Source organism: Zootoca vivipara, chromosome 1, assembly GCF_965207765.1.
Source record: "Zootoca vivipara chromosome 1, rZooViv2.hap1.1, whole genome shotgun sequence".
NCBI classification, from domain to species: Eukaryota; Metazoa; Chordata; class Lepidosauria; order Squamata; family Lacertidae; genus Zootoca; species Zootoca vivipara.
The window spans coordinates 38814035-38832428 of record NC_142582.1 but is presented as its reverse complement, the minus strand read 5'-3'; the positions used below and the strand labels follow the sequence as shown (position 1 = coordinate 38832428).

Genomic DNA, 18394 nt, shown 5'->3' with positions numbered 1-18394 from the left:
GGGAAGGAGGGGGGGAGAAGTGGAGGAACGGATCAGTTTCTCCGCTTCCTCCCCCCCCCCCCGCCTGTCACACAGCTGGAACGGGGTCAGGGTAGACGGAGGAAGGGATCGTTCCTCCGCCTTTCCCCCACCCCGCCCGACACACAGTCGGGATCGGACAAGGGTTAAGTTTCAATGCATTCCTATGGGAAACCGTGACTCGCTAGACGGATTTTTCGTAGGACGAATTGAGTCCTGGAATGAATTAAATTCGTCTAGCGAGGCACCACTGTATCTTAGTGAACAGTCCTGCAAGAAAACAGCAGGTTGACTTTGAGAACCTAGTTCATTTGTATCCAATTTCCACAAAAGGTATGGACAGAAGTTCCTGTAAACATGTATCCTGCATTTATAAAAATACTAGATTTCTGTTCCTTGTATTTCCCCAATCTTCTACAGCTGGTTTTCATGCACTTGAATACAGACTTTTTGGACACCATTTGCAAACCAGCTGACATTGCTTAACTTTCCAGTTATGGAAAGAATATATGCTTACATTTGCTGATATTTTGAAGAGCAAAAAGCATCTCTCCAATGCTGATCAAACTAATCAGAATTTTATCCCCTGGTTTCAGTATTTGCAGATATAAAATCTAATACTTGCGCCTGGCATCCACAAGAGTTGTATGTTAAAAGGATCTGTCTCTCTTTTATATAAGGACACAGGGAGAAAGATTGAGAGAATAGGACAATAATCTAGAAATGGCTATCATACACCTCTGAATGTTAGAGAACTGGTGGAACAGATTCCTATGAGATGGTATCTCCCCCCCCCCCAACTCTGCTATATGAAGTATTCACCTGCATGAATGTGTCTCTGTACAACACATATGATTGCCACTGTGAAGAAAAACCTGGGTCTCCTGCCCTCTGTTTTGCAAGAGCAAGGCAAGCAGGTCTACTTGTCACTGTGTTCTCTTCTCTTCCTTTGTGTGCTTTAAAAAAACCAACTTCATATAATTTGGCTGCTGGTGTCTGAAGTGTGCATGCCAAGCTCGTGTTCTGGTAATTTCCTACATGCCTGGCAGCTGGGTGAAAGAGTAGGGTAGATACCGTACCTGTTTCTCATATTTTAAGACATACCCATAAAATAAGCCATAGCAGGATTTTTAAGCATTCAAGGAATATAAGCCATACCCCGAAAATAAGAGATAGTGATAGGCGCAGCAGCAATGCCGGCCGCGGCAGGAGGAGGAGGAAAAAAATCAGACATCCCTTGAAAATAAGCCATAGTGTGTTTTTTGAGGAAAAAATAAATATAAGACGTGTCTTATAATATGAGAAACACAGTAGAGAAAAGCAGAGCACTCTGGAAGATACAGAGCTGTGTGCTCACACTGCTTTCTGAGTAGACTGGGTAGATCTGGCAAAAGTGCAGGGTGTGCTGTCTTGGGGTTCTGGGCTTTAGTACTTCCTTCAGCACCCTAGAATTACTTCCCATCTCAGGGCCTGTAAATTTAAGACTGATGTGGTGGTGACAGGAACTACTGTACCACATAGGCAAGATGCAACTCATCTGCCTTCAAGGTTGTTGTGTGGCCATTGCACGAAGCCCTAAGCAAGATCTCCTAGTCTTCTGTTACAGCCGTGTCCCAAGATTTTCCCATTTGGGGAATGGATTGTGCAGTTCATTAAGGCAGTTGGCAGCTATATACGGTAGTACTAGTAGAACCAAGTGTGGTTTACTGGGAAACCTCATGTGTGATGTCTAACATAGGTCATACTCACAGTAAATCAATGGACTTACATAGGTCTCCTCAGAGTATAACTAACATTGGATATCTCCCTACGGCTCTGATTTTGTTTCTAATAATTGCTCATAGATGCTTCTGGTCTTAAATTGGTGATCCTGCAACCCCCATGTGTGCTATATTGTTTTTATTAAAATACAAGGGATATTAGTGATAGATAAAAAGAGAGTTTTGTCTTAGATTAGGGAGATTTGTACCCCAGTACAGTGTTAGAAACTGACATACGAAAGCTAGGAGCTAAATGCCACCTTAAACCAAGGTTATGGGAGCAATAACGGAATGTCTAGGTGTGCTTTTTTTAAAAACAAGGATACAAAGCTGAAAATGAATGAACTGCAGCTAAAGCATTGTGTTCATTTCCCCCCTGGCCACCCCCCTAATATTCTTAAGAGGGTTCTCTTCTCCAGTCTTCAGAGAGTAGCTGGAAGTGGGGAGGCAGCAAAAGGTTCTCCTTTTTTGTTTTTGTTAAATTGAGGCCTTTGTTGCCAGTCTTTTATTTAAACAACTTGCCTGGAATTCCATGCAAGTGAGTAAACAGGCTGGCCAGTGCATCCCTCCTTTCACCATGGTTTCCATGGTTGCTACAGAGGAAGGAAAGCTTCTTCCAGTTACTGCCATGGAAATGCAGCAGGGTAGTAGATGAGGGATGGATAATTTCATTCTTCCTCTAGTGTGCTGCTGCTGCTGCTGCTGCTTATCATCATCATCATCATCATCATCATCATCATCATCATAATCTATTGAATTTATATACTGCCCTATACCAGGGCAGTTCACAGAACAAAATCAAAATATAAAACCACAAAATATATAGATATATAGTAGAAAGTTTGTCCTTTTTTATTAGCTGGTTTCCCTGCTGGCTAGTTATTTTTTAGCCATCATGGAAATTCAAGTAATTGGCCTTTTAGCAGGTTAATAAAATAAAATTGCAAGGTACTAACTGTTGTGGACTTACTAATGTTTAAATAAACATTTAAAAATAATAAGAAATCCACCCTTAAACCCGAAAAGTAGAATAATTTATTTCCTGTTTCATAAACCTCGGGGCCAAGGAAACAAAACCTTCTAAAGCAAAGGCTCTATGCCAGGCATCCCCAAACTGTGGCCCTCCAGATATTTTGGCCTACAACTCCCATGATCGCTAGCTAACAGGACCAGTGGTCGGGGAAGATGGGAATTGTAGTCCAAAACATCTGGAGGGCCAAAGTTTGGGGATGCCTGCTCTATGCATTCAGCTTAATATTTTCCCCCAAGTTGCTTTCCTCGGTGTTCTATAATTGAATGAATACTGTTTTTAAGCTCACTGGAAGGACAGATTGTGAAGCTGAGGCTCCAATACTTTGGCCACCTCATGAGAAGAGAAGACTCCCTGGAAAAGACCCTGATGTTGGGAATGATTGAGGGCACTAGGAGAAGGGGACGACAGAGGACGACATGGTTGGACAGTGTTCTCAAAGCTACAAACATGAGTTTGACCAAACTGCGGGAGGCAGTGGAAGACAGGAGTGCCTGGCGTGCTATGGTCCATGGGGTCACGAAGAGTTGGACACGTCTAAACGACTAAACAACAACAACTGTTTTTAAAAACTTGTAGCTAGTTCTTGTAGCCATTGCCAAGATTTGAAACATTTACATCTAATAGGATGACTTCTGGAAATGTTGAATATTCAAGACCTGAGATAGGGCATTACCACCTTGCTGGTTGCTGTTACCTTTGGGTACTTTAGAAGTCCCAGGTATGGCAAAGTACAGACTGTGCCTTGGCATTGACAGTCAGTTCCAAGGCTGAACTGCTTCATTGGTTCTTTTGACAGCGTTCCATAATTTCTCTTAAATACATAAACACTTTGTTTTGAAAGTATTTTTCTAAGATTTCATGTGCAAATATTTCCCTGCTCCCCCCACTGTATTTTGCAGCTTTGATTGCAGGACGCTTGACCCCACTGGAAAAAGCCATTTCCATGGGATCAGCATAGCAGCCATTAGCTGATTACTTAGACTGATTTGCTCAAGTGTTATGGCTGGCTGTAGTATTTTTCAAGGCTTGTGCTTCTGCAAAAGTGTAAAACTCAAATGATGGCATGCCAATAAGATTAGCTGCATCATTGTATGCTGGTGAAAAATACCAGGAGACAGGAAAACAAAGAGGTTGTGCAGGTGGGGGGGAATAAATGGGGGAGAAGTTGAATACCCCCCCAAAATCTATAGTAGGCAAGACTCATTCTTATTGTAATATATCTTTAAGAAAAATCTGACAAGACCAACCAAGTGAGATACATTTTCTGTTTTTTATTTTTAAAATAATCAAAATACAAAATGAGGCATTGATTTCTGACAGCATTAAGTCAGCTGTTGGCATAAAGATGACTTTTCAAATACAGATCTTTATTAAGCTAGTTTTATATTTTCTATTGATGTATTGGGAGGAGGGCAGGTAGAACAGCCTTATTTTTAGGTCTTAAATAGGTTGAACCTTTGTGGTAACCTCAATTATTTTGGGATAAATAATTGTTATAGTTTCACGGTGTGAGTTAAATGTGAAGTGGAAAGTGACTAAAATTCCCTACAGCTATTTCATAGTATTCTCACAGTTTCACAGGACATTTGCCTTGCTTGCTTGCTGAATTGCTAATGAAGAGCTCAATATAGCTTCTGATGCATTTCAGTTTTTTCTCTGTGGAGACTGGTTAAGGTGTTGCTGACATCACAACATAATACAGCTGTTGATTTTCTATTATGGTTGACGCTTCAGCAAGTGCCTTAACCAACTGCTTCAGCAGCTACCTGCCAAATGCCTGAAAAATGAACAGTGGGTATGTTTAAGAACAAGGCTCTTTTTCAAAGGAGCCCCCCAGAATCTTAGAAAACGGATATTATGGAAAGAGTACCTTCAGCAGCTTTGTATTATGATGCTAAATGCCGGCATGATGCAGGTATGTTAATTCTTCAGTATCTAGTTTCAATATGGTGAAAGCTTGCATCTATCTAGAGAAGTGGTTGGTGCCTGGGCAAATTTCTTCGTAGTGTACGCTAAATTTATATCTTGATGAAACATACTGAATATGGATGTGCATAATTTCTTTACTCCTGTGCATACATATTCTACTGTGTTGAAGTTTGGAAACATTATAATGGATTATTGTTAATATAATATGACTGAATAAAACCAGTTTTTTTAAAATGCCCCCCTCCACAATAATATACAAACTAAAAAAAGAGGGACAAATCTATTAAGTTTTTTTATTTAAAAAAATGAAATTCTCAAAGGAAATTCTCAAAGGAACTAGGTTGCCTTGGAAAGTTTTTACATATACTGTAGTTTAAAATAAAACTACCTTCTGTACATTTGAATAGATTCCATCTGGACATGCCGTGGAATATTAACCCTGTTTTTGTTATGCATAAAAATCCCTACATCTAATTTTTGCTCTGATGATAGTGCAGCAGAGTCAGTCGTAGTGAGAAAGTGATCTTCCTTGGGAAATCTAGGACTGAAGATTTGCTCAAAATTAAAACTGCAATTAACTAGTAAACACTGTACTGTACTAGTTAAAATAGAGCAAAGTTACAGGTGGGTGCAGGCAAGTAAAGAAGTAGTATAAAAATACATTAACTATTTCAAGTGATTGCAATTATGCATTGGTATTCCGTAAAGAATGTCAAATGCAGGTCTAGAAGAGGTGATTGATTGCTGGTAGAAAAGAACGTTGAAACATCATAGGTGTGTCCAGTTAGAAAATGTTGCTGTTCTATACTACAATCAGTAAGGGAGTTCAGCATAGTACGTTTTATGTAGACCAAAACTGATTAGCATTATTATGTTTTTTAAGGCTTAAATTCTCATACATGCTTACTTCTTAGTAAGGACCTTTTAAGTCTTTGGGACTCACTTCTGAATAGACAGGCATAGGATTGTTGTGTAAATGGTATAGTATATAGCTCCCCCCCCTTTTGTTTCCAACAATTGGTACAGATTTAGTAGCTGATAGACAAGAACAGACTAAAAGATTTAAGTTAAAATTAGAATTCAAGTCGAGTCAGAGGTATGTTTAAAAACTAATAGGAAGTACTCAAAATATAGAGAAGGGGTGGTGGAGGAAACTGGTATTTATAGCTTTGTTTTCATTTTTCCCTACTGAAAATAGTATTTTGATCAGTTACCATAATAAGCAGTTTAAATATTGTTAAAGTCATTAGCACTGATGATGGTATATATGATGAAACACTACATTCTTCTGTCATAGGCTGCAAAAAGATTAAACCAAGTTCCTCAGTGTTGCCTATTTAAATTACAAAGAAGCATTTTGCTAGTAGGCTTACACTCTAAATTTTCATGTCTCATTTTTAATACTTCTGTAATATCTAAATTAATGTTGGAAAATAAGAGAAACGAATGAGACCTGCAGTGACCTGTTGGCGGTGTCTTCCCTGCACCTAATAGGTCTTCTTTTATTCAAGGTTTCAGTCAGCCCAAAACAGGAGATTCGTAGTCCTCTCCTGGCTTGGTGGTGGGAGTGAGGAGATGGAAACATATGATTGGATACTTGGTGATATGGAAGACCTCCGCTTCAGACCCTGGAGAACCTTTGCTGGTTCAAGTGGACAGGATTCCTTGCAGGGCCGTCTTGAGCAGATCGCGCCCCCTGGTGCTGAGGGGCGGAGATCGCTCCGCCGCCCGCCCCGCCCTCGCAGGGCGCAATTGGTTTCCGTGCGGCTTTGCCGCCCTTCTTGCCAGGCCGGCGCCCAGCTTGCCAGCCCCCCCCCCCCTGCCGTGGTGCACTGCGCCACCGGGGGGTCTATGTAGAGCCGGCCCTGATTCCTTGCAGGATGTATACATAATATTTTTGGTTGTCCCTGTTAGCTTTCAAACTGATATGTGCTCAGCCATATCCCTCCGTAGGAGGGAATGACTGCTGGTAGCTATGTGAAAGCAAGTATAAATGCTTAAGTACTAATGTTTTTCTTTGATTTTTTTCTAGAAAATGTTATTTATAGTGCTGAATAATTAGATTTTTTTTAAAAAAGCATTTTCCTGTTCCCATTTCCATGGTTACTGCTTTGGACTATGGTATGGCATTGGAGCGAGCAGCAGACAATCTTACGTTACCTAAGCCTTGCTAGCTAATTAATAGATTGGTCTTACTGGTATTTAAGGACCTACTAATCAAGCTGTAAGCAAAATGAAAGCATTTTCACTGCTGAAAGAGCTGGTTTTTACTTGTTTCATTTTTACTTTTATGTAGTCATGCTAATTGTACCTTTTGGTGAACACACAAGCAACTACCAACTGCATTGTATTCAAACTTTGCAAGAGCATCAGCCCAATTGCCTGCTACATAGGGACATAGAGAGAAATAACAAGATTGCTGGGAGGTTTTTTTTTGTAACAAGCTGCGGCTGCACAAAAATTGCAGGAGAATTTTATCCTATTGTGCCTAAGAGGTATTCAGAGGAATGGTTTCTGCATCAAGGTTGAAGATCCTACTTTGAAACTTGAAAATATGATCCGTTCTAAAAATCCTTGATGTATTTGATGACCTTTTGTTTTTCCCTAACAACAATTCAGCCAAACAACTGATGTTGGCACAGTGTATACCCCTTACCCCTTACCTTACCTAGTTATTCTTTTTAGGTTCCAAAACTTAGCTTTTGTGGGGGGAAACAACGCAATTGCGGACCACAAAATGTGGATTGAACTGGAGAGTGCCAGAGATCTCTGTGTGTTTCTCCTCTTCCCTTCTGTACACAGTAGTGATGCAGGGAACACTTACTCATCCATAACTTTCCTAGCTGCTGACCTGAGAGAGAGGACAGTGGTTCCCAAAAAGAGTTTTGAAAGATCTTCTAGTACTCTATGTGCCTTTTTCATTAAGGTTAGAGGGCTTATTAGCGGAAGCTGGCGTGCCTTTCTGTCTTAATGTGTCTGGATAGTTTAAAATTCCCAGTGTAATATATTCTGCTTCTGATGCATTCTAGAACAGGGATAGCAACAGCACACTATTCCCTCCCCACACCCTTGGCATTATGACTCACAGCTCACAGATGCTTATATTGCTTTGAAATATAATTTCTTAAATGCTGTGGTAAACTGCAATTATCAAATTGAAAATAGTGTGGCACTTAAGGCAATGGGCAGTGATTCAGCCTCTTCTGGCTTACGTGAGACTTATTTTAAAAAGCACATACAGAATGCCATGGTTTATTATGTAGGCACTGAAGGCAAAATGAATCACGGTTGTAAAACACTCCTACACAACCTTAGGGCCCTTGCTGGATTATTTGCAATGGTAAGGTAAAGGTAACGGGACCCCTGACCATTAGGTCCAGTCATGACCGACTCGGGGGTTGCGACGCTCATCTCGCGTTATTGGCCGAGGGAGCCGTTGTACAGCTTCCATGTGGCCAGCATGACAGAGCCACTTCTGGCGAACCAGAGCAGCGCATGGAAACATCGTTTACCTTCCCACCGGAGCGGTACCTATTTATCTACTTGCACTTTGACGTGCTTTCGAACTGCTAGGTTGGCAGGAGCTGGGACCGAGCAACGGGAGCTCACCCTGTTGCGGGGATTCAAAGTGCCAACCTTCTGATCGGCAAGCCGGAGGCTCAGTGGTTTAACCCACAACGCCACCTGCATCCCTCTATTTGCAATGGGGGGAATCTCAATCATGCATTGAGGAGTTGAAGCTCACCTATTCATGGGCACTTTGGTGTGCTGCTGTCATCTTTAAATTTGTGCTCCTTTGTCAGACTCTAAGTGGGCACTAAAAAAACCCTGCTGCACTTGGCACTGGGTGTAGAGAGTGCAGCTGGATGGGACGCAGCTGTGGGCAGCCTGAGGTAACATCCACCTTGGGCCTGCCCATAAAAGCAAGCTCTGCCATGGGGACAGTAAAGCAGCTGGAGGGGGAGGCGAGGACAGAGGGGGAAGAAAGTGTCTTAAGTCAAAAGGGAATTTCAGCTTATTTTGGCTTTCAGCTATTCTAAGCAAATTTACACAATTTGGCTGTGAGGTTGGACCCTCTTTTAGATACATACTCATGCGTGTTTTAATTGTAGAAAGTCCCATTGAATAAAGTGGAAATCTGATGCAAGTGGCATAGGCACATACACTGTACTGTAATTTTAACTATGAAATAGGTTTTTGCATTCTGAGTAAATGTGATTAGAAGCAAGCTGTTAAGCAGGAGTTGGGGTTGCAACTGGCCCAAGTAAATTTGTTTCCATAAATGAAGTCAAACTTGGCAGATTTTAAATGGTAGAGAGTCATCTACGGTTAAGAGGTACTGACATTTAGGACTGCCTTTTTGTAAGAGCAGGTGGAGGAGTTTAAAATGCAATCACATCCACTTCTCACTTCTTAAACGTTGCTTCTTATATATGAATAACTATGCTGTAGTCTGTGTTTATCTGGGAGCATGTCTAATTGAACCCAGTGACGCTTGTTTCTAAATAAATAAGGATGGATAGAACTGCACTGCGCATAGCATTTGTATTCTGGCTGATCTTTGAAAAAACCCACTTATAATTAAATTCAGTTATCTGGCAGAAACGAAATGTCATTCATGAATTCCTTCATCTGTAGAAAACATGTATGTTTCTTATACATTGCAGAAAAATGACCTTTTTGTTTTTGTTTCATTAAAAATATCACACAGCCCTAAAAAAAATTTGCATCCTTAGTACTGGCTAAGAATTGTTGCTTCGCTCACTAACATAGTTTGTAAACTGACAGTGGGACACTGTTCTGTCTACAATTTCTTAGGGAATATTGTTCCAAACTGTCTTCTCTACCTGGTGATATTTTTTTCTTACACTGCCATGAAGTAATTTGCAACCAATAAATGGGTGTGTGCAGCATGCACATATCATTGAAATCCCAACCCCATGCATATTTGTTGAGAAGTAAATCTTACTGTTCAATGGAATTTATTCCCAAGGAAGTGTACACCAGTTTGAGCTACTCATCTCTCTCTATCTCCTAGGGTTACAACTATAATTTATGTCTGAAGCAATTGCATGGCCCTCTACAGTCAATCATGTTGCCAGTGCTGCACCCCTATTTTGAAAGGAGAAAGTTAGATACTCGAATTGAGTAGATATTTTGGTGTTTTATAATTATAAGGGTTCTGGCTTCCTAAACGTTGAGATTAGCAAGTGTCAGTCCATATATTTAGGATGTTGAAGAGTTTTACTGCCCTCTACTGGATAATACAGTTTCGGGATTTTTCTCTGCTTTTCCTTTTATGGCAATTGTAGCTGTTACCGCCCCCCCCCCCCTAACAAGGATCCTTCATTATATCTCATTATAACATTATAAAGTTGCTCTATATTTCCAAACGGAAAGTATTCTTCCATTTTGTTGGCACTTTTGCATTTTGCTATAGAGTACATTTCAAATCTTACTGCATTCCAACTGCATAGAGACATCACAATTCCCAGTGGCCTTGACCTATTTAAGTGTGCAGCTTCCTTCTGTGCATGAATGGGATGCAGGAAATCCATATAAGGCATAATTAAAGTGCCACAATTTTAAATAGAGGTAATTGCCCTACTATTTTTTTTTCTTATGAGGTGGTAGAATATTAGGCACTACCTCAGGCTAGATACTTCTTTACATTCTCGCCGAACCCTGCCCAAAGCTAGATTATCAAGGGGAGAGCCCAGGCTTTGGCCTGTTTTTGTACTTTTGCAGTTTTTAACTGGAGAGCTTATTTAAAAATGGTGCAGACCACTCGTATTATTTCATTGTGCAATTTGTGTAGAGCAGTCTTAAGGTGGGGAAGAAATGGAAAATACTGGAGGTGGGGGTTGTTGTTGTTTGTTACTGTGTTGTGTATTTTTAATGTTCCTGTACAGTATTGTAAACCACCCTGTGACCCTTGAAGTGCGGTATAGAAATTAAATAAATATATAAAAATAAAAATGAGGAATTGATCAGATTTGTTCCTTGCTCACAGAATGAATCCATCTTTTTTCATCAAAAAGCATGCACTGAAAATCACCAGTATGAAAGCACATAATGTTGTCTCATAGTCATAGGGCCTTTTGAAATGTGTGGACATAATGCATAATAGCCAGGGTCTGTGCCTGTTGTTGACTCGTGAATAGCTAATTAAAACAACAACAATGTACTAAAGAAATACTTGGGTATATGGCACGCTAACAAGGGGAAGTCATCTTAAACTTGATCACACAGTGGGCCAGATTTGACTGATCCATTGCACTAGTGGGAACCAGCACAAATAGTGCTTACTAGCCCAATAGGGCTGCTCCCCCCCCCCACCCAATTGAGCCATAGTGCAAGCTTCAAATTGTAATGTTGGTGCAATGACACAACTGTGGCCTGCCTGATTCTGTGAGCTGATCATACTGCATCTGATACATCAGGTAGAACAAATTAGGATACAGTATGCATGTTTTTGCCAAAGCAAGCATTTTGAAGACACAACAACTTCTGTAGCAATGAGATTCATGTTTCTATCTTAATTTGCTGAATCTCAAATTTATTATGGTTGAAATTATACTGTGATGTCTTGCAACCCAGCCCCCCCCCCCCGTTTTACTAATGGTCATCATTTAGAATAACTTGCTACCGGTAAGTGTATCTTGAAGATTGTATACCCCACGTTTCAAAGGCAATCTGGGAGGATACTATTGAATGAATAGTAGAGAATGGGCTTAATGTCATGTTTTTAAAAGATTCTAAGCTTTGGATTGACTTTTTATATATATACAAAAACTTGTTTTAGGTGTCTAAAAGGGATGGTATTTCTGATGCCAGAGAATATAATACCGTCCAGGGGTCTCCAATGGTGATAAGGACATGGGACTCCTGCCAGATTCCAGATGGTTCATCACAACTGACATCTTGGTTGGCGACTGTGAAAAAGATCCTTGGATTATTTTATTTTATTTTCGTGGGAGACCACAGTCGCAGATCTACAGGATACACCAGGCAAGTAATGCCAAGCAGCTATTGATTATGTAACTCTTTTAAATAAGTTTTTTTTTTTAAAAAAAAAGTCTAAGCTTTCTACTTAACAGTGCAAATCCTTTACCTGTTTACTCAAAAATCCCACTGTGTTCAATGGAACTTACTCCCTAGTTTGTGTCATTAGGGTTACAGTCTTAAAGACCTAAGTATGTAGAATGGACCCCCAACTGTTGACTATGTATGTATATTTTTATCCTGCTTTTTATTGTCTCCCAAGGTGGCTGATGTCAAAAAATAAAATAAAAAGAGAGATAGAAGCCTTCCCATCAGGCTTACAAACTAAAAAGACAAAGGGAATGGCAATGGAGGACAAAGATAGAGGAGAGGAAGTTCTGGGAAACAAAAGCTTTTACTACATTACTTGTGACATTTTGTGCGGCCTAATAAAAGGCTATTCCATTTTTTAAATATTTGTCACTGGCCTACCCTTACTTTTTGTGTATCTTGCTTTTATTCATTTTAAAATTTCTTAACGGATTGCCTGATTTTTAAATACTCTGAATTGGATCCAAAGTATCCCTTCCATGAATGAAAAGACTTCTTCTGTTTATAAAAGAATTTGAGATCCAGCAGAGGCTCCCACTGGAATAAAGGGGGAGATTTCCCCTTGCACCCCCACCACCTCCTGTTCTGTTCCACAAATTCATCCAGTGCTATGGAGCAGCTTTTGGGGTTCTGAAAAGGAGCATCTTATAACTGGATTCTCACTCTATGTGTTTAGTACAAATAATAGGTAGAAAATATTCTATTGAAAATGACATTTTCTTGTATCAAGCTCAAAGTTCTGTTTGGAAAATCACACTGGAGTTTTAATAAATGGACTTTCACAGTTCTTACTCTTAAAGGTTAATAAATCTTGTTTGGTTTTCAGACTTAGTTTTGATACTTAAAGAGGTTCTGAGAATTGTGGTCGTTCATGATGAAAGGATGTTCATGGAGAAAAGTATTTTTAAGCATGGATTAGATACCGTTCTTGTTACAGTTATGTTCTATAATATGTGAGTTAGGAGAACACAAATTATAATGGCCCCTCTTCTTTTTTTAAGGCTCCATATTTCCTTTAGATTTTTAAAATAACCTTTTCTAATGAGGATGACTGATACTGTTACTGTAAAGGAGGGAGGTGAAACAATGAAAGATTCAGAAACAGAGGTAAAAGACAACACTGCAGTGCAACACTTCATAAAATCAGAAAGCCACGAGCGAATTCAAGTGGAAAAGGATGAAAGGTGTACCGATAATAAAAATGATGTGCAGGTAAGAGAGATTTATTTCACCTTATTTTCATCCTCATAATGCATATTGAGCAATGAATTCTTTAGTGCTAGTGCACTTTTTAGGTTCCACCCCACAATTTCCTACTGTGAGATGCCATTCAACTTCAACGATGTTTTAATAACAGAAACTGCATGTATATTTTTCTCTTTCTTCACATTTCCCTTCCCTTATTATTTACTTGTTAGTTTGCTTTCATTTATTCCTGAATAGATATGAAGGTAAGTTTGCCAATTTTCCCACATAGGGAGAGGGAGGTGTTTTGGTAGCAATACATGCCTCGTTGCATCAAATTGTAGAGTTATTAGCTCACTATTAATATTGTAACTGCATGCTGCTTGATAAAACACATGGAGCCTAAATGAATATCTGTTGTTTTCACCTGATTGCAAAGTCAGGCAATTCGTCTCCATTCAGTGGCCCAAACAACACGCTCCATGAATGGAATACATGAATTTTGCTGTGTGGTTGTTCCTCTTTTTACTCTGTATGTGTGGCCGTGTTTTGTCTTTCCAAATTATGTAAATGGGTTCATTTCAGAAGTGCTTCAGTTTTTGCTTATTTAAGCATTCATATTCTGCTTAACTCAACAAAAATGGAAAGCCTTCTTTTTTAAAAATAGTAAACATAAAGGTGGTTTAGGGGGTCTAACCATCTTAAAAGAGTTTAATGCCTTTGCCTAAATCCCACCCACCTGTCAAAGTTGACCTGTAGGAGAAGGATCTGCTTCACCAACATGTTCCCTGACGAAACAACATCCAGCAGGTTAACCCTCTCCTAACAAGCTTGACAAGAATAATCGGATTATAGAATTGTAGAGTTGGAAGGGATTCCAAGGATCATCTAGCCCAACCCCCTGCAATTCAGGAATCTTTCACCCATTGTAGGGCTCGAACCCACAACTTTGTGATTAAGAGTTTCATGCTCTTCTAGTTGAGGATTCAATCATGTTGGTCAAGCAGCACCCAACAGGATTGAAACCTGCCCATCAGGTTGGCTTGCGTTGGCCTTACGGGCCTACTTGGACCTTCTGGCCAATATTTTGTCATCTCAGTTCTCCTAATCCACTTAAAGTACACCCACACTTCCTCTTCCTGTGTGTGTTTATGTTGAGGCAGACAGTTTGCTGAAGTTTGCGGTTAGCATGTAGAGGTGGTAAAAGGAGAAAGCTTAAGAAATCCCACTACCACAATGCCAGGTTTCCCTGCGAAATGCAAGTTTGTACTTTGCCCAAAGTTGGAGTTATTGGTGGTGTGGCAGGCAAAATAGTGTGTGCAACTGCTGCGGCAGTTTTGGCGGGAATGTCTGGTTCAGCCATCTCTTTTGTGCTTTCCTCAACCTCTTCAGCCCTGCCATAGACTGTTTTGCCACTTGTCTAAGCGGCAGAGGTACCAATTATGGTGCAGCCATCTGCTGCTGAGTTCCACAAAACACATTACGTGGGAGAATCTGTTGTGAAGCACTCAGAAAATGGTCAACAAACATCTTTCTCCTGCCTTGCATTGATTTGTAGGGGCACAGTGGAGCTGTTTTAAGAGAAAGAAGGGACTTCTCATAAGCCAAGTACAGAGTGAATTCCTCTTCCTCAAGTAATGTTTTAATGGTTTTAATCCATCCCCTAGAGTTTGTCAGCAGGGGTCTGTAGTTTTAGTAAAGCCAGCAATAGATTTGTCAAAGGCCCGTATTTTGGTTATAGCAACTGATACAATGTCATGTGAGTAGCCTACCCTTTCCCCCATGGACCAGCCTTTACAACTTAATGAAGCAACGGTGCAGGAAATTAGAGAAGTCTTGTTGGTGAATATTTCTAGGCAATTAGGGAACTTCACAGTGGTTCCAGTACCTAGTCTTCCAGGGCCTGTACTCCAGGCAGGCCTGCAGCATTTCTGCTGCTGCTGTTCGTTCCACTGCTCAGACTAATGTAATGCCAGCCTCCACATGCAGTTCCAAGAGGGCAAGGGAATAAGAGGAGGTGGTTTAGACTCAAAACAAGTTACTGACACTCATGTCATTGTAGACCCTTTTTTAGTTTCGTAATTGAAAGAAGGTGAACACAGTGATGAAGTGGAAGAACACGCCTCTCATATTCTTTCTCCTGCATGCCTTTGCTGTACAAGACATTGGCCTCACGGGGTCTTAATGACAAACCTATTTGATACTCAGTGCTACATTACTTTTGGTCTTTGAGTTATTGAATACCTTGCATTCCTTGACATTGGCCTTTGTCAGATTTTTGTTTTATGTAAAGTAGAAATAGTAGTTGGAGTTGATTATAAACAATATGTAACTTGATTGTATGCATGTAATAAAATTGCAACATTGTTGATTATAGCTTAGTTGCTCATTTATGATGTGGGATAGACTGTGATACAGTTCCCCCAAGTATTAAGAGCAATAGATCTAACACTATGCTGGTTTCAGCATTATAATGCCTAAAGAAGCTTCCACGTGATAGCTACAACATTCAGAGTGGCTTGTATGTGAATGGGGAGTTTCCTGCTATGAATATCTGGTGACCCCCCCCTTTAATTATTTCAGCATGCATCTGATAGGTACATGCAATAGGCCCATGAGCAGAAGTGTTTTCTCAGTATAAGCCATGTGGAAATTACTTTTTTAATTGAGGCTATGTGGCAGTGTTCGAAACTCCCATTGTTCTAGGACAGGCATCCCCAAACTGCGGCCCTCCAGATGTTTTGGCCTACAACTCCCATGATCCCTAGCTAACAGGACCAGTGGTCAGGGATGATGGGAATTGTAGTCCAAAACATCTGGAGGGCCGAAGTTTGGGGATGCCTGTTCTAGGAGCATTTTGCAACAGGGAATTTCATTAGCATGAGCAGTTTCTGAGCTCTGGGCACAGTACTGCGTCTAAGATTTCAGATTAAAACTGCACTTCCCACTTCCAGCTACTCTGAAGTCTGGAGAAGAGACCCTCTTAAGAATATTAGGGGGGTGAGCAGGTGAAGGACTAGACCACGTGCAAAATGAACATATTTTAGCTGCAGCTCATTCATTTTCAGCTTTGTATTCTTGTTATAAAAAAGCGCGCCTAGACATTCTGTTGTTGCGCCCATAACCTAGGTTTAAAGTGCCATTTAGCTCCTAGCTTTCACATCTGTTTCTAACACTACTATGTGAAAAATAGTGCCATGCAGAAACACTCCATGTTACAGATACTACTAACCTCCTGGGTCCTTACCGCTTCCCATCACCTGTTGTTTTGCCATCTCTATTCCTTTAATCTTAGTTATTGAAGAATGTGATCATATTGCACACTCTAGTTCAGGAAAAAGTGCTTTATAGGCAGTTATCATGTTATTTGAAAGTAGACTGAAAGAAGCAATTTGCACCTGGTTTTCAGATTACCATTAAAAGGTTTGCCCATCTGTTAGGAAAAGATACTTGTAAATTGAATGAGAAAGAAAAATCCTTCCTTCAAATGCTACCAACTTAATACAAATTGTGCTGTTGATGATTTCTTCTCATTAAGCATTGATGCAAGCCTGCTACATGTAAGGTTCTCTTTAACAGGCCTTGATTTTCATTGTAATGATTTCAGCAATTTTAAGTAAAGAATGAATGCATCTATATATATGAGGGGGCGTGCGTGGGTGGCAGGATTTTGTTTAGGCCATGATTTAGCACTTTGGAACCTTTCTTTGAGACACTGCATAGGTTTCCAGATTAGGCTGTTTCCACCAGAGTGTGATTCATTTTCCCTCCTCATTCACCATTGGGAAATGTTTTTTAAAAAGCAAAAAAAGCCTTTCTCTCTCTCCATTTGACAGAAGCAGATGAAATTTGCAGGCATACTGCCAAATTACAAGCAAGTGACTCTAGTGGTACTAATGCTAGACACCCTTTAAGTTTATAGAGTTCACTTTCCATATTAAAGGGACGCAGGTGGCGCAGAGGGTTAAACCACTGAGCCTAGGGCTTGCTGATCAGAAGATTGGTGGTTCGAAACCCTGCGACGGGGTAAGCTCCCGTTGCTTGGTCCCAGCTCCTGCCAACCTAGCAGTTTGAAAGCATGCCAAAGTGCAAGTAGATAAATAGGTACCGCTACAAGTGGGAAGATAAACAGTGTTTCCGTGCGCTGCTCTAGTTCTCCAGAAGCGGCTTAGTCATGCTGGCCACATGACCCGGAAGCTGTCTGTGGACAAACGCTGGCTCCCCTCGGCCCATAGAGGAAGATGAGCGCACAACCCCAGAGTCGTCTGCGACTGGACCTAACGGTCAGGGATACCGTTGCCTTTTTATTGCATCTGGCAATGCACACTTACATTGTTCCAGTTTGGGGGCATCAGTGCTTTTGTAGAGTTATCTTATCAGGGTGATGTTATGCATCCAAAGGGCTAGCAGTGCTAAATAGGAGAGGACAAAAAAATCTATTATAAAATCTGTCAAAAACAGCACTTTATGCTTAATGTAAACCACATACTTTATCAGAAGTCAACATTTATAATTTATGCATAAAAGCACCAACTGTTTTATGCATGCTACTGTTTTATGCTTGTGGTTGTAAATAACTTTGTTCCTTTCAGGCGTGCATCCATTATCAAACTTCCTCCTATAGCAGTGATCCTAAGCATCTGACTGTTTGTCAGCCTTGGTTTATACAGCTTGATCTCTAGGACTCTTGGCATGATCTCCTAATCTCTTATTTGGTGCAATTGCAGCTGCATCTCACACATGCACACACTGTATTACCAAAACCCGCCATCTCACAGTTTGTGCACTTGAATTTGGGCAAGTTCTAACAATAGGCCTGGTAGAAGCATGTTGGACCCTAGATTCTTACTTACACTTGAAAAACAACTGTACATGTATTTAAAGGTTTAGCTCACTGTTAGGTGAACAAACATATAAATACCTTTTCTGAAGAGCTTGTATACAGTAGCTTTATCCACCAATCAAGGGATGTTTCTAGGGAACGTTACCTTTGTGTAGTAATAAGAAGAGCCTGATGTATTAGACTACTCAGTCTGGCATCCTGTTCCTTTACAGTGGCCAGCCAGGTGCCTGTGGAAAGCATATAAGGAGGATACAGTATTAGGACAGTTTTTCTCTCTCATTGTGGTTCTCCAGCAACTGATAATCAAAGGCTTTCATTCTTGGCGGGGAATATATAGCTATTGTGACTAAAAGCATTGGCTGACCTGAGATTGGTCGCTTTCATTGAGAAGAAGACTATTAAAGCTGTCTAAACTGTAGTTTAATAGTACAGTGTGTGGAAAAAGTAGTGCCTTTGTGCTGATTCTCCTGATTTGATAACCCCGGGTTTCTCTCTCTCCCTCTCTCTCTCTCTGCCTTTCTCTCCACCATG

The 18394-nt window shown here is 40.5% G+C and overlaps 2 protein-coding genes across 11 annotated transcripts in view; one reads left to right on the top strand and one right to left on the bottom strand.

Annotated features, from left to right (window-relative positions):
* LCT (lactase) overlaps positions 1-18394 on the bottom strand; it is a 113664-nt gene that overhangs the window by 13390 nt on the left and 81880 nt on the right. The gene's annotated exons all lie outside the window — the stretch shown is intronic.
* Positions 11614-18394, top strand: part of R3HDM1 (R3H domain containing 1) — a 46770-nt gene continuing 39989 nt past the window's right edge. For all 10 annotated transcript variants that reach the window (XM_035130506.3, XM_088651989.1, XM_088652010.1 and 7 more), the window contains exons 1-2: positions 11614-11751; positions 12837-13047. In XM_035130506.3, coding sequence (XP_034986397.3) covers positions 12877-13047 — 171 coding nt within the window. In that variant the 5' untranslated portion in view covers positions 11614-11751; positions 12837-12876. The remainder of the gene's footprint in view (positions 11752-12836; positions 13048-18394) is intronic.